Source organism: Athene cunicularia (genome assembly GCF_003259725.1).
Source record: "Athene cunicularia isolate RWA chromosome Z unlocalized genomic scaffold, athCun1 chrZ_part2, whole genome shotgun sequence".
Classification (NCBI taxonomy): domain Eukaryota; kingdom Metazoa; phylum Chordata; class Aves; order Strigiformes; family Strigidae; genus Athene; species Athene cunicularia.
The window spans coordinates 14,451,122-14,474,806 of NW_020799143.1; the positions used below are offsets into that span (position 1 = coordinate 14,451,122).

A 23,685-nucleotide genomic window follows, 5' to 3' on the forward strand; every position below is an offset into this window, starting at 1 on the left:
GGGACACCACTCGTGACCGGCCACCAACTGGATTTAACTCCATTCACCACAACTCTCTGGGCCCGGCCATCCAGTTAGTTTTTTACCCAGCAAAGCGTGTGCCCATCCAAGCCATGAGCAGCGAGTTTCACCAGGAGAATGCTGTGGGAAACGGTGTCAAAGGTCTTAGTGAAGTCAAGGTAAACAACATCCACAGCCTTTCCCTCATGCAATAACCAGGTCCCCCTGTTGTAGAAGGAGAGCAGGTTTGTCAGGCAGGACCTGCCTTTCATAACCCCATGCTGACTGGGCCTGAGCATCTGTTTGTCCCGCATGTGTTGTGTGATGTTACTCAGGATGAGCTGCTCCATCAGCTTCCTGGGCACCAAAGTCAATCTGACAGGCCTGTAATTTCCCAGATCATCCTTCCTACACTTCCTATATATGGGTGTCACATTGGCCAATTCCCAATCTGTCGGGACCTCCCCGGTCAGCCAGGACTGCTGGTAAATGATGGAAAGCAGCTTGGCGAGCACCCAGCCAGCTCCTTCAGCACCCTCGGGTGTATCACATCCGGTCCATAGACTTGTGTGTGTCTGTGTGATGCAGCAGGTCACTGACTGTCTCCTGGATTGTGGAGGATTCGTTCTCCCAGAACATACACTGTTAAGTGTTTTAAGGAATTCAGTCCTTTATCCAACTAAAACCAAACTGGAACTTAAAAAATATTAAACCTCATGTGTTGTCTTAGCATTTAAGTGAAAAAATATGGCATCAGTGTTAGGTCACAGTTATGAATAAAGGAAAATTCTCTTCTGAATACTGGATGTAAATGTAGCCTGTTCCATTTAAAGTAAGCAGAAAAAAGTGTCATTCAGTGCCATTTCTTATGGTAAAGATGACCTGTGTGATGATGAGATCTCCGGCAAAAATAGTGGATGTAATTCAAGAAGAAAGTTTTTTTCTTTTTTTTTTTCCCTTCTTTTTTTATTCTCTTCCTCTCTGTCCCCATCATTTCCTTAGGGCTAACTTGGGGTATATGCCTTGGATTGCACATAGAGAAATAGCTGGATTTCTAATTAGGGACATCATGTGTGTGGAAGTCCCCTTCATTCTGCCTTAACATGAATGAAGCTCTTCATGCATTATAAGGCAGCATATTGAAACCAAGATTGAGTCTAGACCTTATTAAAAGAGGCTTATTTGAAAAATCTAAACACCAAGTGCCGTGTTTGGTTGTCTAAGTGACACGTCTTTTAGAAGAGAAATCAAATACTGTGGGCCACCTTAAATAATGTTACAACTTGTGTTTCTCTGCTGAAACTGAATTAAAGTAGTCCATATAAGTGAGAGAGTCCATATAAGTGAGAATAAATTGGTGTAAGAAAGTAGAATCTGGAATGCATTTTTTAGTTCTGCCTGATACCAGAATGACAGGTACTTCAAGGGGGAACATTGTGTAGGCCTCTGTTTTATAGAGCATGTTTCTGCCACAGAAAATAGTTTGTGATTGCTAATTACTGCAGAAGTTAATAAGCTGTGAACTTCACTTGGAACTCATTGAAGTGGCAGTTATAAGGATTTTGTTGTTTCAATTAACTTTCAATTCTTCAAAGTAGCATTTCTTGAGAGATGCTGGTTTCTTACCAATCATGAAAGTATCTTGAATTACACTGTATTTACAGACTTTTTTCTTTATTAAGTAATGTTGTAACTGAATTTTTCTGTTTTGTTTTGTATTTTGGATCTGTTTAGCTGAGCTTGGTGATTATGATCCTGATGAACACCCAGATAATTACATCAGCGACTTCAAGATTTTTCCAAAGCAGTCACAAAAGCTTGAGAAGAAAATAGCTGAAATGCATAAAAATGAATTCAGGTAATTTAGAATGCTGTTTGGTAATGTAACAGCTAGAAATAATTGTATCTGTTTCCAGATAGTGTATGTTAATTTATGAGGGTTTGTTCCTTGGATTATAACAGATACTCCACCACTATACTGTATTTGAATATGCTGTGTTTGAAAATGCAGTTTTGGCTTAGTGTGATTTCTTTTCCTGTTAACATTCATTAATTATAGCTGATTCCTGCATTTGTGCTGGTAATTTAGACTGCATTTGCTTGAAACATAGGTCTGACTAGTGGGAGTGGCTCACATCATGAGTGCTGCTCTGGCTAATTAGTGGAATAACATCTTTCATTTAGGGATCATACGTCTTCAGCTGTGAAATTTCTGTATGTGGTGAAGTTTTAAAATTCTTGATAGATATTGACATGACTGAAACTGTAATTAAGTTATTTTATCTGTAGGTTGTTAACATAGTGGTGAATTGCACAGAAATACATTTAAATAACTTCTTTGGAGGACTAAGGAGGTGAGATTCAGAACTTTGCATGCTCTTTTTCTGTCCTAAACTTTTAATGGTGTAACAACGGGAAATGGAGAAAGATAGATTAATCATTCTTTTGGTTTCAAAGTTGAATGTGTCCCTGAAGTACGGTTTTTCAGGAGAAAAGGAGCAGTGCATTGTGCAACTGTACCCTCTTCAGGATTGCTGGCAAATGACACGCACAGTAGTGACGGTGGCTTGCATTATGCCCTAGTCAGTTCGCTTAGTTGAGGACAGTCCTTGGAAAACTTGGAGAGGAATAGGATGTACAGAAAACCAAATGAAAGCAAACGATTAATTACATAAAGTAGAAGGACAAATACTATTCAAAGATGACAAGGCACTTGCTTAAAACCCCTGTGTTTTGTTTTAATCTTGCAATATACGTAAATGCTTTGCTTAAGTATATGAATACTATTTATACAAAAAATAGATTGTGAGACTCCAAATTCCTGGGGGGGGAAAAAAAAAAAGAAAAAGAAAATTCCTTTTTAGAAGAGTTAAAGCTTAAAGCGCGCTTTTTTTTTTTTTCCAGAAGCCTATTAAATATGTTGTTCAACCAAAGTGCAATATTCATGACAGTATGCTTGCCAATATTAATATGTCTTCTATCTTTTCCTTAATGAAATCTATATAATTTGTTTATATTTATTTCAGCAAAACAGTCTTTTAAATGGCACAGGTACATCTAATATTTTTAGAGCAGTTCAGGCTGCGCTTTACATGGACCAACAGAAACAGCCCTTTAAAAAAGAAAAACAGAATTTCTTTTACTTTCCTTATTGTTCATACAGTGGCTGCAGATTTCCAAAAGATAAATTCAACCTTTAAAAACCAAGATCTTCATCAGTTAAGCCAAGGTGCAGTTGAAAAGATTTTGATGAATTCAGTCTTTCAAGTACAGGCTAGTCCTTTATTTAAAGTTAGGAGAAGGGAAGGAGGGGTGGTTAGCCAAAGCTGGTGTTTTCTGTATTTCACAGCACTGTGACAGGTGTATTTTTCTGTGTTGGTTTTGTGCATAATTCTGCCCATCCACTGTAAATTTAATCTGCTAGTTCCTCTATTATTAATAACCAGGCATATTTTTTAGCTCATTTTTAAAACCCCCTTTCCTGTTACTGTAATGTTCCTGATCCTGTGACAGTAAATGTTACAAGCCTTCACCCACGTCCCTTTGGGATTCTCCTAGTCATGGATTGCTCCCATCGATGGCGCTCAGCATGTGAGGATGGCCCCTGAATTTCTTCAGTAGCCTTGGTGAGGTACACTCATTATTCATTATTGCTTTTTGGACATGTTGTGGTTTGAACTCAGAGGGCAACTGAGCACCACGCAGCCAATCACCGCCTCCTTCCCCCCAGCCCTGAGAAGGGGAAAATAAGCAAAGATGCTGCTCACTCCTGCCTTCCCCCCAGCGCTGAGAAGGAGGGAAGCAAGAGACCCAGGAAACTGAGATGAGAACAGGGGGGGATGTCTGATCTCATCCTTCAAGACAAAAGCAAAAACCAGACTACTTAGGGGAAGAAAAAACCATAAATTTAATACAGACACTAACAGCAACACTTAACAGACAGAGTAGGACTGTCAGAAGCATTACCACATCTTAAAAACACCTTCACCCACCCCTCCCTTCTTCCTGGGCTCAGCTTGGCACCAAATATCTCTACCTCCTCCCTCCCAGCAGTGCAGGGGGCAAGAGTATGGTGGGTGCAGTCAGTCCCACTACTTCTTCCACCTCAGAGGAGGGAAAACTTGTGGCAGTCCTCCCGTGTTCCAGGGCAGTCCCCCTCTCACAGGAGACAGTCCTCCACAAACCAGCTCCGACATGAGTCACTCCCACGGGCGTGCGGGTCACCCCCACGTGTGGCAATCCTCCAAGCACTGAACTACAACAGTGGGGGCTTCTACCGAGAGAGTCCCAACCATCACAGAACCAGAATCATCTAGGTTAGAAAAAGACCTTGAAGATGGTCTAGTCCAACCACACTGACAGTTCCTAACTACACCACATCGCTCAGCGCTACGTCAACCCGACTCTTAAACACCTCCAGGGATGGGGACTCCACCACTGCCCTGGGCAGCCCATTCTGACGCCCAACAACCCGTTCTGGAAAAAAATGCTTCCTAATATCCAGTCTAAACCTTCCCTAATGTAACTTGAGGCCATTCCCTCTTGTCCTGTCGCTTTCTACTAGGCTAAAGAGGCTCAAACCCGGCTCTCTGCACCCTCCTTTCAGGGAGCTGTAGAGGGTGATGAGGTCTCCCCTCAGCCTCCTCTTCTCCAGACTAAACACCCCCAGTTCCCTCAGCCGCTCCCCGTACGACCTGTGCTCCAGACCCTGCACCAGCTTCGTTGCCCTTCTCTGGACACGCTCGAGTCATTCAATGTCCTTTTTGTAGTGAGGGGCCCAAAACTGAACACAGGAATCGAGGGGCGGCCTCACCAGTGCCGAGTACAGGGGTCAGATCCCTTCCCTGTCCCTGCTGGCCACGCTATTGCTGACACAAGCCAGGATGCCATTGGCCTTCTTGGCCCCCTGGGCACACTGCTGGCTCCTGTTCAGCCGGCTGTCAATCAACCCCCCCCCCAGGTCCCTCTCTGACTGGCAGCTCTCCAGCCACTCCTTCCCAAGCCTGTAGCGCTGCTGGGGGTTGTTGTGGCCCACGGGCAGCGCCCGGCATTTGGCCTTATGGAAACTCCTCCAGTTGGGCTCAGCCCATGGCTCCAGCCTGTCCAGGTCTCTCTGCAGAGCCTCCCTACCCTCGAGCAGATCAACACTCCCACCCAACTTGGGGTCATCTGCAAACTGACTGAGGGTGCACTCGATCCCCTTGTCTAGATCATCAATAAAGATGTTAAACAGGAGTGGCCCCAAAACCGAGCCCTGGGGGACACCACTCGTGACCGGCCACCAACTGGATTTAATTCCATTCACTACAAGTCTCTGGGCCCGGCCATCCAGACAGTTTTTTACCCAGAAAAGCGTGTGCCCATTCAAGCCGTGAGCAGCCACTTTTGCCAGGAGAATGCTGTGGGAAACGGTGTCGATGGCCTTGCTAAAGTCAGGGTAAACAACATCCACAGCCTTTCCCTCATCCAATAAGCAGGTCACCCTGTCGTAGAAGAAGATCAGGTTTGTCAGGCAGGACCTGCCTTTCATAACCCCATGCTGACTGGGCCTGAGCATCTGGTTGTCCCACATGTGTTGTGTGATGTTACTCAGGATGAGCTGCTCCATCAGCTTCCTGGGCGCCAAAGTCAAGCTGAGTGGCCTGTAATTTTCTGGATCATCCTTCTGACCCTTCTTATAGATGGACATCACATTGGCCAATTTCCAATCTGTTGGGACCTCCCCAGTCAGCCAGGACTGCTGGTAAATGACGGAAAGCAGCTTGGCGAGCACCCAGCCAGCTCCTTCAGCACCCTCGGGTGTATCCCATCTGGTCCCATAGACTTGTGTGTGTCTGTGTGATGCAGCAGGTCACTGACTGTCTCCTCCTGGATTGGGGACGGGGGGTGGTCATTCTCCCAGTCTCTGTCTTCTGCCTGAGGAGATTGGATTCCCTCAATACAGCTAGTCATATTCTTAAAGACTGAGGCTAAGAAGGGATTAAGCTTCTCAGCCTTTCCCTCATCACTTGTTGCCATGTTTTTTTCCTGCAGCTACCAGGGGATGGAGGCTCTCCCTGTTCTTTCTTTTGCTGTTGACATAGAAACATTTCTTGTCCTTGGTTGCTGAAGCCAGATTAATTTCTAGCTGGGCTTTAGACCTCCTGATTTCTGCCCTGCATAGCTTCACAGACTCTTTGTAATCATTGTGAGTGGCTAGCCCCTTCTTCCAAAGGCTTTAAACTCTCATTTTCTCCCTGAGTTGCAGCCAAAGCTCCTGTTTAGCCTTCTGGTGCAGTCACCTGTCCTGTTGTAAGTCCCCGCATAGCTGCGAATCAGCATCTGCTCCACCGTAGGCCCCCACGGGTGGCAGGGGGCAGCCCTGCCATCTCACCAGGGGTACAGGGGAGTCTCTGCTCTGGCGCACCTCCCCCCTTCTCCTCTGTTCTTCCGCTCACCTCGGTGTTCACACAGATGTTCTCCTCACAACTCCCACCACAACTCCTCCCAGGTTCTCCTCCTTAAATACGTAATCACAGAGGTGCAGGCACCGTTACTTACTGGCCTGGCCTTGGTGCAAATGAAGGTTTGACTTGGAGCCTGGGGAGCCTCAAGAAGCTTCTCGCAGGCACTGCTGCTGTAACCTCCGCCCCTGCTACCAAAAACCCCCCAGACACTCACTAAGACCAGAACAGGAAATTAGATGGTATCAACCTGATTTTTGCCTGTGTATATGTTGATTCCTGCAAAGAATTCCAGGATGAGTTTGAGTCATAACTATAACTTATAGCATAACTCTTCTCATACATCCCACATATATATACATATATGTTCCTTGATTCTATTTCTGTTCTAGATTTTACCAATTTGTATGTTATTAATGTTAGGCTCAGTGGTTTACAGCTCTTTACAGCCCTCAGGAACTGTATCTTTAGGTTTTCTTTGGCTTATGTCAGCATCTTGTGTGCCTTGTATTTGGTTACAAAGACAGTTTCAGAGCTGTCTGGATAGCTACTGTCTAGCAATTTTCCACTGCAGCTCTGTCTTCCCCAAACTGATTGTCCTATTAAATTTTTTACATCAGACATTCACTAGTCACATAGAATTTTTACCCTTTTCCAGATATTTAATTCCACAGACCTGTGTTCTAGGAGTACAAATTAATAAAATATATCTGTCATAAAATGAGCTATACAGAGAGAGAGAGGCCCAGTACTAGATGATCAGATTTCCATATCTAGCTGGAAAAAGATGATTAGAAAAAACAGTGTGTTTACAGGTTTCTGTCTGGTATTGATCAGGACATCTGTTTCACTGCATTCAACAAGTTGTATTTTCTGATAAGAAGTAATGTTTTTCTGTTCAGTGAATATTTTTAAAAATGCTGCAAGAGGTTCCCCTGACCTTTTTTAAAAAGATACTTGGGTGATGTGTTAACTAAGAATTAAGAAGAGATGAAGAGCCATTTTAGTCCAGCTGCTGTTCTGCTACCTTCAGAAGAGTTACTTCTTAGTTTAAGCACTGCAAGTGAGTCTGATTCTTTTATTTCTTCACATGTGTAAATAAACAAAGGTCGTGGCATCTCTCTCCTGCAGCAGGCTCCCATATAACCAAAGCCCTGTGGCTTGGAAGAGGCCAGGTCTTCACTGAATCCTGTCTCAGCATCCTAAAGACCTCTTCACTTGGCACATATTTTCTTCTGTCCTACATCATGACAGAAGAATTCGTCTATTGAAAGGCATATGAAGACTGTGACGGGAGTGTCTGGGAAGTAGCAGTAGGGTACTATGACAGGTGCCAGTGACTTAGTGACTCATTTTGTGTCATTTAGGAGCCTTGTTCTTATTAATTAAAACAGATGTATGACATGGTGCCCCAATTTCTTATCCTTTGTGGCTGTGAGAGCATCACTGGATTTTAGCAAAATGTGACCTTTTATGTGACTTTCGACTGCACCTGACTGCAAAAATGTAAATGTGACAGACAAAAATGCATGTCAGCTTTATTGAGCTGTGATTAATTGTCTGGTGAATTTTAATTCATTATTCTTCATTCATTGGGAAAGAGAGAGGTACAGAAATAATTTCACTGAACCTTTCCAGTGGTGGGACAAACACATGTCTTGATTTCATCACAATACATATTCTCATTTTCCTGTCATTCCAAGTAAGTTCTCTTTTAAAACACAGTATACTGCTGAAGGCAAATAGATAATGCTCTTATAACTTAAAATCTTAGAATATGTGAGGATGCACTAGGAACTGATGAGACCTGGAGACTTTGTTCTTAAAAGAATTCAAAATTAATTTGTATATTATAGTTTTAGGTATGTTGACTTACAACACAATATAGCTACTGAAGTAATAGCTACTTGCATTTCTGTTTCCCTGCTATTATAATTAGATTTGGAGAGATTTGGGCCATAAAAATGTAGATATTCTGTGAGTGTATTCTGGTGTACCTTCTTCAAGTGAAGTGAATGGTAAAGTCCCTCCCCAGGTTGTTCATTTGCATGTCCCTTAGCCCTTTTAATTAGATGTGTGCAAGTCCTTCTAAAGTTGCATCATAAGTCACATCAGTGAAGTGATCCAAGATAAAAATAACTTACTTTCTTTGACTTGACTTCCACGCAAAAGTACATGCAACCATACATTCAGGTATAAAGCCATAGTTCATTTTTATTTGTGTTGACTAAAAGCCCCCAGTTTAACAAAAATATAGTGAAGAATTCTGTATTGATTTATGAAAACCAAACCAAAACTAACCCCTCAAATGAGTTTAAGCAGAGTCATGACATCTTCTAGGTAGAGGAGAGTAAAGCTGCGTGAAATGTTAATTCTTCAAGTATAGCAGTGGTATTATTAGGATTACTGGGTTTTTATGTGAAGGATCACTTGGGTGATCGTAATAATCTCTTTGGAATTTGAGGTTTTGCGGTGGTTTTGGATGTGAGTGTGTGTGTGTGTGTGTGTGTGTGTTAAAACACATTAGGAGTTTGCTCTTTCCAGATGTTCCCAAACCATCATACTTTTTCGGTGGCAGGATTAGTACTGTTTGTTTGGGCAGCCTGCATTAGTGGCTTCCCATTCTGCTTCTAGCTCTTGCTATTGGATTTTGTGGGCTCCGCTTACAAAAGAATGGACTTTGTATGTGTGTATGTACATACCTATGTCAGTACTAGTTCCAAACTGACTTATGTGTTGTTACAACTGTGGGATTTCTGTGGGATTTGCTTCAGATAACCAAATAAAGCATCAGATGGTTTTGGTGCAGTCACATTCCTTTCTCCCTTTTCCAAGACAAAAATTCCTTCTTATGAATTTACATCAACTCTTAACAGAACATTTATTACTGTGATAAAATTCCCTGGCTTTTGAAAGATACCTGTCAGACAGAGCTCCCTAAGGCCAGATACCTGAAAATATAGAGGTTTCCAAAGAGAAGATACACATAAATCCCTATCATGGGAATTTATATTTGTAGGAATCATGGGTTTTTTTCCCTGTTTTTCTTTTTGAAAGGACTCAGTGGTTGAAAATAAAGATTTTTTGTTCTGTATCCTACCGGAAAACTAATGATCCATTTGTACTTACTCCTGATCTGAAATACTATGCCATGTAATTTATGTAAAAGTGTTATGTAAACCGTCATTAATTTACCTGAAAGCCCTATGCAAACATTAACTTTGCCCAGTAAATTACAAGAATTACATTACCTGTTCAGATGCCTGTTTCCCAGACTGACCTTTTATAGGTAAATGCAAGTTATTTATCATTGCTTGGGGTGGTCAGTGTGTGGATGATGGTGTGTGTGGCTCAAGACAGTTGAGTGCAGCTGAATTGGCTGTGGTCCCCATTGTGTGTATCCACACCAGCTTTGGCAAAAGTTGTGTGTGGGAGAACATCTTTTGGGAGAAGTTTCCTCTGAGGGTGTGAAATCACTGCCATGTTCTGCTATTAACTACCTCAAAATCAAGTTAAACTTTTAAGCTAAAGGGTAGTATTTTCTTGAAAATCACAGTAGCAAAACAGTGCTTGTGTTTAATCCAAGCTAAATTAAAACTGATGTTTAAATTTGATTTGGAAGTCATATATCTTTTTATGCTTTGCTGCATCATCTACACTGTAAGTACTCAGTGGTGATTTTAAGTACTTCTAACTTCCCTCTGCTGCTGTCTTACTGTATTCCCCTCACTATACCATGGGTTACCATGGTTGCTCAGACTCTGGTGCCAGCAGTAGTACAGGATTTCCCAGTCTCTGCTGATCTGGCTCTGCAGCTCTTGTGCAGATGTGGAGCTGTAGCTGTCAGTGGAGCCACTGGCAAGTGGAACGACAAATGTTACTGTCAGAGTATGTTCTGGGAGGCTGGCCTAGAAGACTTGGTAAGGGTTGCTAGAAAATGCTTCTCTTTGTGGGTGTTAATATAATTTGATCCAAGATTAAAGCAACTTCTTGCATGACACTGAATACATTAAAAAGTGCTAAAACTAAATTCCCATTTGACAAGTCCAGAATAAGGTGGATCTTGTATTTCAATTAAGAGCTTCTTGCCATTAAAAGTACGTATTATCTGCTTAGATATATTTAATGCTGGCAGCTCACTGATCTATGCGTTATATTTAGCTTATTGTACTAGCCTAATCACATTGGTATCTTAACGGCCTTGTGCACACAAAGTGAATCTGCTTGGAAGGACATATGGTGTGCTCCAAAACTTGCAACACATTACAGGAAACAGAGGCCACTTTGATGTGGACTGAGGATCTGTTGAGGTTTAAATGGAGGGAAGGGGGTAGTCTGGAAACAAGCAGGACTTGGGCTACAGCAGGGATGTATGACTTCCAGACCTAAGGAGCCAAAGTCTTTGTAGTTCTCAGCTATACAAAGTATATCAAGGACTTTGAAGACCTGAGGAGGACAACGATGTGTAGTTGGAATTCACAGGCAGATAGTGATGACAGCTGCTTGGGGTACCACCTACGTTACAGCCCTGGGCTGCACAGAATGTCCTCCATTTCAGACTTGATAGCCCATGTTGGCTGATTTACAATTTCCCAGTGTAGGCATTTAGATTTATCCATCAGGCTGTATGTTGGCACATGTCACTGCAACTTCAAAATTATCTAATCCTCTCTAATTTAGTGATTGGGTATTAAAATGCCATTGTGTTTGCCATAATAGGTGAATAATTTGTTTATTTCTATTCTGCTATATATTCCTGGTATATTCTTTCACTCTAATTTTTATCAGTTGTAATTTTGCTGAATTAGGGAGATGGCTGGAATGTATGTTTATTAGAAGTTTGAAACAACAGGTCCTCCTGGTCATGTAGTCCTTTCCTTGAAGAATGATGTGTGTGTTGCTTTCCTCAAGGCTTTGTTTTTCTGAACCGTTTTTTTCTTACCACCTGCTTAAAACCAATTAAAATGAAGGAACTGTTCTTGTAATTCTGGGTGCACTTACTAGAAAATGGTAAGAGTGAGATGTTGTTTTGTTGAATTGGTGTCTGCATGGCAGAGAGTATTTCTGAAGCTTCAAAGTAAGGAGCAGGTTTACCTGAACATGATTCTAATGGAAGATGCATTTGTATCAGTAATCTAGAGAAAGGACCTTCACAGACAAAACAGGTGACTTCTTCCTCTTCTTTTCCCAAAAGTCTGATGCAATTAAAAATTGGAAAGATATATCAATACATGTGATTTTTCTTTTAATGGGAATTCCAAGAAGTATTCAGCAAAAAGGACAATCAGATTGAATTAGAAAAGGTAGCTGTTTTAATTGTAGTACTGATAATTTTTTAGCTTTAAGAAAGATTGTGTGTGTGTGTGTGTGTGTGTGTGTGTGTGTGTGTATGCTTTTTTTTTTCCCTTCCCCTGTTGGGAAGAGTGGTAATAATTATGATCCCCAAATGTGGTTGTTTTCTTTACCAAACTAGTTGTTTTCTGTCTTGTCGTGAGGCTTGGATTCAGGTTCTGCATATTTAGCATACTGCTGAATTCACATTTCTGTGTGAATTTCTACAATGCAGGGATTTCTTCATCAGCTGAAAGGACCTATTTCCTTTGCCCCTCTCTTCCTCTCCACCTCTTCTTTATTTGAGAGAAGGCTTTACAGGCTAGGTGTGTCTGGACCAGAAAGATCAATCTACTGTGATATTAAAAACAGATATCTCAGTAGATGTTTCTGTTCATGTGAATAGATTTTAAATTAATAATAGGTAAATTAAAACTGCATCTGCTCTGTAAATGTATTCTGTCTGCTGGCTTAAAGCTGTCTGCATCACTGCATCAATATATAAAGTAAAGTTGAAATACAAATACCTAAACAAGGACTTCAGGGATACTGTCTCAGCCTGAAGACACACAAGTAATTTGACGTGTTCTGATAGAAGGAGTTACTAAGCAGCACATGTCATTACAGTGTGCATGGTGTAAAATTAAACCCATAAGCATTTAATAGATTCAGTAAATGAGTTTGATTATTGTTTAAAAGTGATTATTCAGGTTTTTCTCCTCCTAGGATTCTCTCTATCTGAGAGAAAAAACAGTTTTGCCGTACAAATTAAAAGTTTTCTAAGTTTTATATGTTCCAGCAACACTTCAGCAATTCAGCTACTTGCCAGGTGATAAGGTCTCTTTTCAGACCAGTTTAAAGGTTTTTCTCTCGCTGATGCCATTGACCCAGGCCATTCTCAGGGGAGCAGTGCTGCTGCTTGGGCAATGTGCAAAGCCTGGCCTTGCTATTCTGCCCTAACTGAGCCACAGTCTACAACACAATTTCATTTACCAGTTTCTTCATTTAGGGATTTTCTTTGAAATTATCACCAATATTGTGCCATTACCTGCAGTAGAATTGAAACATTGGTAAGTGTAACGGATTTGTGTTTCAATATCACACTGCCCTCCTTAGCACCTTCATCCTGACTAAAAATACTAGCAGACAGACTATTTAAAAACATCTCCACTGACTGCCAAAATCTCCTGAGTTTAAAGGAAAAGTGAAAACTACTCAAGACCTTCAGCGCTATAATTGTATATCAATTGGAGTCTCATCCACCTGTAAAAAGATTGACAGAACAACAGCAAAACCTCAGCCATGTGGTAAGCAGTTCCATGATCAGTATATGGTGTGGCTAAATGTAGATTCTTTATGCTGAATTCTGGGGTGGTTTTTTTTAGGTTAAAAGGAAACCCAGGTAACCCTGTTCTGCTGAGGGATGTCCTGTACAAGATCTGGGATGTAACGAGGAGAATGTTTGTAGGTGGAGATCCTCCTTGAAATAGTCACTGTGATCTCCTGAGACTGCAGTGAAATATGTTCACAGTTGCAGAGCAGGCAAAGGGTGTTTGATGGATACTGAGCATATGTTATTTAAAGCTTTATGGCTGGTACTTTACCCTCATTTGTGTGTAGATGAATATGTAATGTTTCTAGAAGCCACATCATTATGGTCATTCTTACTTATGAATTAATTACATTGAAACACCCTACAGACCATAAACACCAGGAAATTAATTGTACATGGGCATGCTCGAATACAGTATTGCTTTGTATTCTGCAGCAAGTAACTTTGTTTGACATAGAGATAAGGCAAAAAGATGGACAATCATTATGAATATTATTAGTAGTATAATAGTATATAGACATATATATCTATTATATAATAGATAATAGTAGTATCTCACAGCACTTCATAAGTCAGTAAGAGAATCAGAGAAGATAAAGTGATTCAGGAAGCAAGAAACCGAGAATAGCATTGAAATTTCTTTTTCTTTTCTGTTATTGCTATGTAGTCTTGTCTGTTAAAAGGAAGTAATGCTAAATCCTGTGCTGTCTCATCTTTGATGTTCACTAAGTTTCACTACTTCAACATATAACAGATACATACCTCAAAGGAAGGGTATGAAGGGAAGAAAGTTCTAGAGTGAGTTGCTGTGGGCAGCCCAGCAAACCAAGTAGATCATTGCCTTTGCACACCCAGGAAGTATTCCCTGCTGAGCTTCCTGGCTTTTGAAGTGCTTCAGAGTTGGGGGCCCTGTGGGGAATAAACAGAATTTAGACGTCCTCTAGTGCATACTTCTACAGAGCCTAAAGGAAGAAACATCATGTTGCAGACTTCTCAGTCTTCTATTAAAGTCTTTGTTTCATTAAAATTTTATTAGGGAATTTTTACATTGATTGATTTCTAGGTTGAATCTTTAATTTGTAGCTAATAACTGTGGAGCTCTAATTTCACAAGTAATCCACATTTTATTATTTTTACAGTATACAGAGACTTTCTAATGGTTTCTTTCACTGGTTCTGTTCAAAACCTTTGGCATGCTGCATCTGGGTGCTATAGTGGCTGCAGTATGGAAAGGGAACAAATCTTCCATTTAATGCTGAATATACACTGAAAAAGTTGGAAAGTCATGTAAGGTCAAAAGGAGTGAATGCACTGAGAGAAAGACCTGACTTTCCTGAGAGAACTGAGTTACAAAACAGCACAGATATGTTGTCTAAATAATCCCTGGGTTTCCACTGTAAGAGGCATTAGTTGAAACACTTGCGTAAGGAAACTCTATACGATTTTGTGTAAGGCTGTTTGTTGCATGTAGAAAGCTTAAAGGCTTTTTAAAAAAGCCAATCAAATGCATGTCTAATGTTAAATCAGTGACTGATAGAAAACTACTTGTTTTGCTGATAGGATTTGCTGTAGTGCATTTTCATTTAGTAAGGAAAAGTTACAGATGAAAAGCATATTAGTAAGGATTGAATATTAATCCCTTGGTAAAGCATGAGTGAGGATTTTTTCATTTGATATTGACCTTGACTCTTCTGCTTTGTAATATTTTATTAAGGTGTTGCACAACAGCCATTTGATTAGCCTGTAATCCTATAAGATCAAACTTGTCCCTGTCTGTTGCTTTTTTTCCAAGTATCACAGCTTGTTTCACTTGATGTGCACAAAGACAGCATAGTTTCAGAGGCTGTAAGTAAAGAGAGCATGCTAATTATTTTTTAATGTGTTTCTTTAATAATAATTGCAATTTGTTAATTTTTTTCCCTTTTGGAAATGCCAGACCCCCAAATCACATTGTTCCAAATTATTTGTCACTTTTTTGTTCTTTCAAACCAGAAGACTGACTACTTTCTTTTGTACCAGGAAAGGGAGGTAGGAAAAGGATGCATTTTATGATCTTATTTTTCTGTAAGGCCCAATTTCCAATAAGCAATCAAGCTGTCTCGTTTGTATGGGTTTTCACTATGAAACGTAAGCATTCTAAGTAATTTAGCTCTGTCCTGTGTAGTTGGTTGGTACATGAAACAAACATTGCCATTTTGAGGCTCATTTATGATCTTAGAGTTGTGATTACACTTGAAGTTGTGATTTATTAGAGTTGAAAAGGAAAAAAAGCAGTTTAGTAGAGCCATCAGAAAGTTGATTGGGCAAAATAAGCATTTTTTGTTTGTTTGCTGCTTTCATGCTGTCTTCCCCTTCAATATCTAGCCATGTAAATTTAGCTGTTCGACTTGATACATGCTCTTCTGCATTGGAAAGTGGTGAGAAAGTGACCAAATAAGGAAGGAGAAAGAAGGGCACTTCTCCAATCTTTGTGTTGTTTTTCTTCTTTAAAAGCTAAACTTCAACAAAAAATGTGATCTAAAGAAAAGTGCAAGTGGTGTAGTATCAAAGAGGACCAAAAGTCATATGGAAGAAGCCAAAGAAGTATCATGGGATTGACTGGGAGACAATGAGCAGTGAAGTACAAATGAGCATGAATTAAAACTTTGTAACAGAAAGGGTTACTGACACTTACATTGTCACAGGGCATCAGCTTGAAAGGTTCAAAATAGGATTTGACATCCACAAGCATGCTAGACGTTTTGTCTTGTTAAATTGTACTTTGGCTTGGGTACTGAATCTCTTATGTCAATGCTTGTTGTTTTCTAGCTACTGAGGGATAACAGATTTAGAAGGAAATTATTCTACATCAGTGCACAGAGCAGTTTTTAAATGCCAGTTCCTGAGTGCTATTGGTCACAGTGTGAGACTAGACCCCAAAATGCAGGGGTAAGATCAAGTATGACTATTGCTGTGTTCCGTGAAGATCTCTCTATGGCTCATTTTTTGGATAATTTGCATGAGAAGTATTTATGAGGCCTGGCTTTATAAAGGTCCTAAGCACTGCTCATTGTCACAAAACTGTATTATCTATCAGAATCATGTACGTTAGTCATGCAAATACATAAATAAAATAATACTCAGAACAGTTCACTGACAAACAGGCATTGCAAATCTGTGTTAGAGCTTATTGTAACTGCAGGAATTAGAAGAGCAAAAATCAAATAATAAAACTTAATCTAGAACTCAAGTCTTGTAGGCCGTGTTTCAGGCTTTAGGGAATATTCATGGTTGATTATAGACACCCTAAATATAGGGGTGTATAATGGAAATGCTGACAGATTCTGAACTATCATGGTGGTAACAGGCACTGCTATTATTAGGCATGCATCCGAGAAGACAGTGTAATATGATTGCTGTGTTTATACCCTGTGCTGGAAGGAATGTTTGTTAATCTGCACAATCCTTTTAAATGAGTTGGGGAGCAAGAGTTTGTGGAAAAAAAGTGCTGAAGTTTATTTCATATTCAGGCTGTTGTACATGTATATCAAAGGACAACAAATACTTACAGGATATTGGATAACTCGGGTTAACTGCATAATGTGCTATTTCAGGGTTGATAAAAAAAACCATCAAAATCTACCTGAAAACATCAGGCACTGTACAACTCAGCAGGAGAAAACATGTGGAACATTTTCTGTCTTTATATTGTAAATAGAACATGGTTGAAATAGTTTGTATTTCAGCAAGAACTTTTCTTTCCTCCTTTTTGTAGGCATTTAAACTCTCCAGTCAAAACATCTTTTTTTCTCCTATTTTCTCTTTTCAGTCAAACTGCTATTTCTTTTATAATTTCAGAGGTCAGAGCCCAGCTGTTGCTGAATTTAAGTTGCTCCTGAAAGCATATTCTTTGGAAACTTATGGGGTTGATCCTCATCCTTGCAAGGTAATAGTTCTTTTTACTAACATTTAATAAAATTTTCTTTTTACTAATATTTAGTAAAAAGACATTAATTTAATCGATTTAGCTCTAGTTTTTATCCAGACACAAATCAGGAGTAATTTATAAAATACCTTGTCCTGGAACTACATATGACATTTAAGTCTTGGAAGAACATTGACTGACATTTCTGCATCAGTCAAAGGAAAGGTCTCTTCAAAGAAAGCAGAACATCATATGAGAATGTAGTAGTGTCATGACAAAAGTTTTGATTGTACTTCAGGATTTTGTTGCATTTAACACAAAGGTTTCTCTAAATACTTCAAGTGTGAAGTATTTTCTGTTTGCCAAGATTCTTAGGATTCAGTGTTATTCTGTCCTGAAGATGCAACAAATTGCTGGTCCTTGGAAGATTACTTTTTCAAACACCATGAAAATATGCAGATCTTAGGAAGAACAGCAAACCAAATGTACAGAGGGGAGAACCAGATACACATTTTCGTATTCCTTCACTTCGCTATTTTGTGGTTCTCCATAAGAAGGTGATTTTAGTTACCACTTCTGCTTATCCCTTACATCTGCATTTTGAATTACTTGGTTTTATCTGCATAATCTGCAGTGTTTGCATTTAGTGTTACTTGCTTTGTGTTTTAACCACGGCTTTTACTTTGGTTTGTATACCATCTCATTTGGACAGCAGTGCTTTCCAGTTAGCTGCTCTTGTGGTGACCACCCTTAAACAGTCCACTCTAACATAAAACTGCACTGGATTTCATATATACTTTGCTAGGAATGGTGCTCCTGTGTGAAACAGAGAATTTGATTCAGAGCTCAGCGAAGTCAGTGACTGAGTAAACTTTATAGTTTGAAACTGTACTGCAGATTTTCAGAGGGCATCCCAGAGACTTATGTTGGCACTTAGGACAGAGTCAAAACTGGCTCAGAATTTCCTGTTTACCTATGTGGCAGAGCTTGTAGTGTTGGGGGTATGCAGGGGTTCACGGCACATGCTTAAGGAAAATTTTTCAGTCTTCAGGAAATGCACTGCAAAGCAAGGTGCTTCCCTGACTCTTTACGATGTGCTCCTTCCAGTGCTGTGGCTGCTACTCCAGAAGCATCCCTGCATCTGTTCCCCCTTATTTTATTGGTAGAACATGAGGCACAATACAGTGGACTAACTTTAGCAATGTGAAGGTCTGAAACTTGGAATGGACAGGAAATCCAATTAATAAAAACATCAACTGAATCACTGCTTAAAAACTATGAGCCAGAAGTTTTACTGTGGAATTAAAAATTTTTTAAAATGGTGTTTCCTATTTGAAGGACAAGTATCCCTGTATGTTCTGTTAGTGCTCAAGAGTACTTGCTTATTGTAGTAAATGCTGTCTGTCAGCAGTACTTCCAACACAGCATCTCACAGAGAAACAACATATTGAAATCTTAAAAAATAGCAGTGTTGAAGCAAATACAAATCCCTGGTTTGTAGTTAGTCAACACATTAAGAAGTGGGACATAGAAGTATGTTTGCAACAAAATTAGCAAGTGTACGTAAGGATTCCTCATTGTCATCAGCTGCAGGTAGATGGAAGCAAAGTATAAGATGCTGTTACTCAATTAAATGCCTAGAAATAAGTGAGGCCTGTATTGCCAAGAGCAGTCTTTGTTCTTTAGTAGTGTACAATCTGAAGGCAAAATTTATTTTGAAAAGGAAAATGAAATAGAGGTAATCTATAGTGGAGTAATAATTTATGCTATCAGTAACACATACCTCGCTGGATGAGGGGAAATTTATATTTCCTTTTTCTCTTTCAAGGACTCAACGGGGACAACTACATTTTTAGGATTCACAGCTGCAGGATTTGTAGTTTTCCAGGGGAATAAAAGAATTCATTTGTTAAAATGGTAAGCATGTGAAGTAAGAGTAGATTAATATGCCAGAGTCTTTTGTCCCACATCTTCCCTTCTTCCTACTATCTTTACCTGCATTTCTTGTCTTTAAGAAGAACCATGTGGATATGTCTTCTCTTCCCTCATCATGTTTCTGTTTTAAAGGGTCTTAGATGAGAAGGAGAATAATAATAATTTGGTCTGATTCTTTATCCAGTGAAAATTATTCCACAGGGTGCACTAGTCAACGTAATGCACAAATGCTAAAATTGAGTAGGTTGATTTTTCAACTATGTTGTTAATCACCAGTGAGACTTGTTAGCAGAGATGTCTAGAGGAGTTTACAAGAGTCCACCTGCATCTTTATATGACTCTCAGAAATTTTCCTATTTCCTCATTTAATTAACCTCAATTTGAAAATTGTAAAAGAACTTGGTAAGCAGAGGAGGTGAGAATGCCTTTGATTTTTTTTTTTTAGCCTCTTTTTTTTTTAAAAAGTGGGCACTTATGCAGCTGTTGTTGGTTCATCTGGCTTTGTTTTTGTTTTCTGCTCTGTAAAACATCTCACTTAATTGTACAGCCTCATCCACATTTGGGGGAGAGGTAAAATTGAGCTCTTGCAGGTGGTGTGACAGCAGCTGGCCATGCCTGCAGCAGTGTGGTGCAGAGTGAGCACAGTCATGCTCAGATGTGGATAAAAATAATTTTAGCCCTGCTGCTAAACAGATGCCAACAGCAGTTAAATAGATGTGGCTCTTCTACCTCAGCACTCCAGCCTGTCTTTAGGGAAGAAGATGGACAAGAGGTGAAGAAATGGTGAGGTAGTTTTTTGTGTAGAACTGGACACTTTGCTGCATATCCATAGAAACCTCCCTGATGGTTGACTAAGCTGAAATCCTGAGAGGTGTGTGCAGACAGTGTAGTCCTGTGTGTACGATTGAGTTCCCTGTGGAGTTCTGGGGACACATCTGTCAAATACAGTCACTCTGCAATCCTGAATTTGTGCTGTACTTTCCCTAGGGGTTAATATCAGGTATCCCTAGTCACAGCGCTTTGGTGATTTGTGCTTTTAGCATAAGGACATCCTAACTGTCAGTCTAAGGTGCAGGGAGGAGAGGATAGCACTTACCAAGCATGTATCCACTGTACTGTGGGTAATGAGTTTCACAGCGCTTCATTTTTCATGTTACTTATGGATAACATGTCCTTTTGGAGGTCTTGGTTCATCCATTTAGTCCATTGGCATGTAAACCAGGTACAAAATTAAAGAGTGATAGAGAAAAAGCTATTAAGCTGTCTTAGTGCTATGCTAGCTGTTGGAAGATCAGTATGGTGAGATGTATCTGAACGCCACATACTGCTCCTTTCATTTCTGAGACCTAGAAGTGCTGATAGCTTTAACTGATATTAGCTGAAATTTGCACTACACAGTAAAAATCCAAATTAATATTTTAGATTTTCTTTTCAATGGAAAAACTTTCCCAATTGGAATGATTTGTTGTTGTTTAATGCTAAAGGAAAACTCTTGTTATGAAGTTTCAGGAATAACATTGTCCTTGCCTCTAGAATCATTTCCATTTCAACCATCCGACATCCAAAATCTGTGGAGAAGTTTATGGAAAACTAAAGTGTCGCCATTTTAGCTGTGGTAATGACAAAATTTCCATTACAATTTAAGGAGAGACATTGTATTGCATTTATATGGTGCACTGCTATTCCATATGTAGATTGTGCTTTCAAGCTTGGTAAAATTAAATTTTGACATAGGTTTTGAACTCAGAAGGCCCCAGTGTTAAGTGTGATCAAATATTTTCTTATTCTTCCTGTTATGTTCTGTCTATGATTAGTCAGTTACTAAGATGTGTCATATGAAACCACAAATAAAGAAGGACAGATACAAGAGTATTATATCTCCCTCAACTTAACTACATTAGATGTTCTACGATTTTAAGAAATAAGAGGAATTAGAAACTGTGTTATAAATATGATGTAAACATACTTTTAATTTCCTTTCATTTTCCAGAAGCCAGAGTTAATTTTTTGAAAGTGTGTAGGGATGTAAAATAAATACTCTGGGACTATCTTCTCTACTTTAAAGAAAATTAGAATATTAAGTAATGCTAAACATTTTTAGACTTCTGTTGAGGCTCTTTGTCATTTGACAGCCTACTTGACTTTGGGAATCCAGGAAATTTGCATGCACGTCGCTTTACTTACCTGTAGATCTACCTATTTTTCCTATGCTTAAATGATTTTTCTCTTTCTAGGTGCGATGTCTATAAGCTGAAATTTGAAGGGAAGACTTTTTATGTGTTTGGATCTCAGAAAGAGGTCAGGTTTAATATTTTTACAGCACTTCTGTATTTGATTTAGAATCACCTGAAACGTAACATCATTTTTTTAACTAAACAAACTTCTAAACAATCAATAATTGTACTTCATATTGTAACTAAAATAGAGAATATGTGTGAATATCAACATTGCTGTTGTCAAAAGAATGACTGATTTGCAAAGGGTTGAGACATTTCTCATTAATGGTTCATGGTTTTAGTTGTCTATGTAGTCAAGTTTTAATGGATTTTAAAGTGCTAAAGCTGTACCCACCTACTGTAAAGCATGAGCAATATATATATATATATATATATATGAAAATTCAGGTGAGAATTACTGGATCGATGTGAGGTATTTTTGGCTAATTACAATCATCTCCTCAAATCTTGGTTAGATGAATATAGAGTCTGTCCTAGGTAGTTAGGAGTCCTATCATTGGGCTCTTGCCATTGAAATTGTAGAGATTTATTCCCACAGCATACTATAATCAGTTCTTCCCATAGGGCAGAGTGATATAGCCCAAGATTATGGCTTTGGATGGAATCTAGGTGAGGGATAGAAAATGGAGGAAGGAAATAATGGCAGAGGTATCAGGGGCTATTTGTGTGGTTGCAGGGAGGATGTGATGGTAGGGCATAGAGAACAGGAAGAAATGGATGGTAAGTAGTGTAGCAAGTGTGCAGTGTGGAATATTTAACATAGAGACTTTCCTCCTTTGGTTTTGGACTGACTACAGTTGGTAGAGATTTATTCTACAAGGTGCTCATACATATACTCTTCTCTGCCCCCTCCAAGCATCTCTTTTTATTTCTGAAACAAATTCCTGGGCAGTTTAAATATTGTCTTTGTATGGGTTGTACTTCTGTGGGTGAACCACAGATTGAGGCTATAGAGGAAAGCTTGGGTCTTCAGTGTATTTGGTTCATGGTGGTGCCATCACATACAGCTACTTCAGGCTGAGAATTCAACATTTTCATTATGTTTATTTGCCTTCTTTTCCTTAGAAAAAGGCTGTGCTGTCATTCCATACCTCTACACCAGCAGCCTGCAAGCATCTTTGGAAATGTGGGGTGGAGAACCAGGCTTTTTACAAGTATGTAAACTTGAAGTCATTATCTATACTGAAAGTAAAAAAATGTGCATGCTCAATGTGAAATGTTTCATTTCATTAACAGAATTCAAATGCAAAGAGAAAATATCAGTTAATGGGGAATATTACTTCAGTTCAAGCCAGTATTATAAATTGTTTAAAATCTGAATGAGGCAGGAGGGTTTTGGCAGTGAATAATTACACTTTTTCTAGCGCACTCTTGTTACTGCTCTGTAGCGTGATCTTCGATGGACACAGCATTGCACTTGTGTCTGGGAACATAGTTGTTAATCTTAGCTCTCCTGCTGAATACCTTGAAAATGGAGGAAACAATTTGTTATGCTCAATTCTCTGGGCTCTTCTGTTGGTAGATACTGTTCTCCCACTTGAAATCCAATGTTTAGTAAGAGTTGATTGAAAAAAAAATTCTCTGCAATGTTTTAAGAAATAAAATGTTCTTAGATTTTGAAAGATACCAACCATCTCATTAAAACAAACAAAAAAGGCTGTAAATGGACAAGATAACATTAGTATCTTCCTACCTATTCCCTAAAAGAGAACCTGAAAATAATTTCTCATTAAAAAGTTCTTACGCATTCTTTCTGCTGTCCACTGGCTTTGTTAGATCTGTTTATTGATGCTTACCTTTAGGCATGTAGCTTTTATTCTTGCTACTTAGTCTCTTCTTACAGCATCTTGCATATTTTATAAAAGTTATTGTTTCTGTGTTGGAGCATAGCAACACCAGGGGGCTGCTGTAAGGGTAAATAATAACTAAGACGAATGTGTTTTCTAACATGGATGCTAATGACCTGCTTTATTTTGGAGAAGATTCCTTCTTTTGTTTCAACATTGATAGAATAGTATGTGTCAATATAATCTATTCAATTGACATACTCAACAAAGAAGCAGGAAATATGAGCTGGCACGATACAGCTGTTATTTCTCTATAGTAATATCTATTGTGTTTGAGACTAAATTAATGAAGATTATCAAGAAGTGTTTTCCACTGAAAGTACACGTAAGTAGGAAAATAGAACATGGTGTTTGAGCAGTTTTATTTTATTACTAGAAATATAGGGAATAGGAAACAGTTCCTACCCAAAGGAGAGAAATCAGTGCTTGAAGTGAAGATGTCTGAGGGAGACTTACAGGAATATCCTCTCCTTGTTGTCATTGTTAAATGGTTGTAATATTAATTGTTTGGGTTTTGGTCACAAATACCTGGTTGTGGTGTGTTTGGCCTTGACTAGGTGCCACATGCTGCTTTCTCACTCCTCCTCCTCAACAAATCAAGGGAAAAAAATAAGATTAAAAAGTTAGCTTATGGGCTGAGCTAAAGACAGAAAGA

General features: G+C 39.3%; 1 protein-coding gene across 1 annotated transcript in view; it reads left to right on the forward strand.

Annotated features, from left to right (window-relative positions):
- The window catches only part of FRMD3 (FERM domain containing 3), an 82,156-nt gene that overhangs the window by 35,652 nt on the left and 22,819 nt on the right, over positions 1–23,685 (forward strand). Inside the window, exons 6-10 of the mRNA XM_026866043.1 lie at positions 1,735–1,858; positions 16,945–17,032; positions 18,840–18,928; positions 21,181–21,244; positions 22,249–22,337. Coding sequence (XP_026721844.1) covers positions 1,735–1,858; positions 16,945–17,032; positions 18,840–18,928; positions 21,181–21,244; positions 22,249–22,337 — 454 coding nt within the window. The remainder of the gene's footprint in view (positions 1–1,734; positions 1,859–16,944; positions 17,033–18,839; positions 18,929–21,180; positions 21,245–22,248; positions 22,338–23,685) is intronic.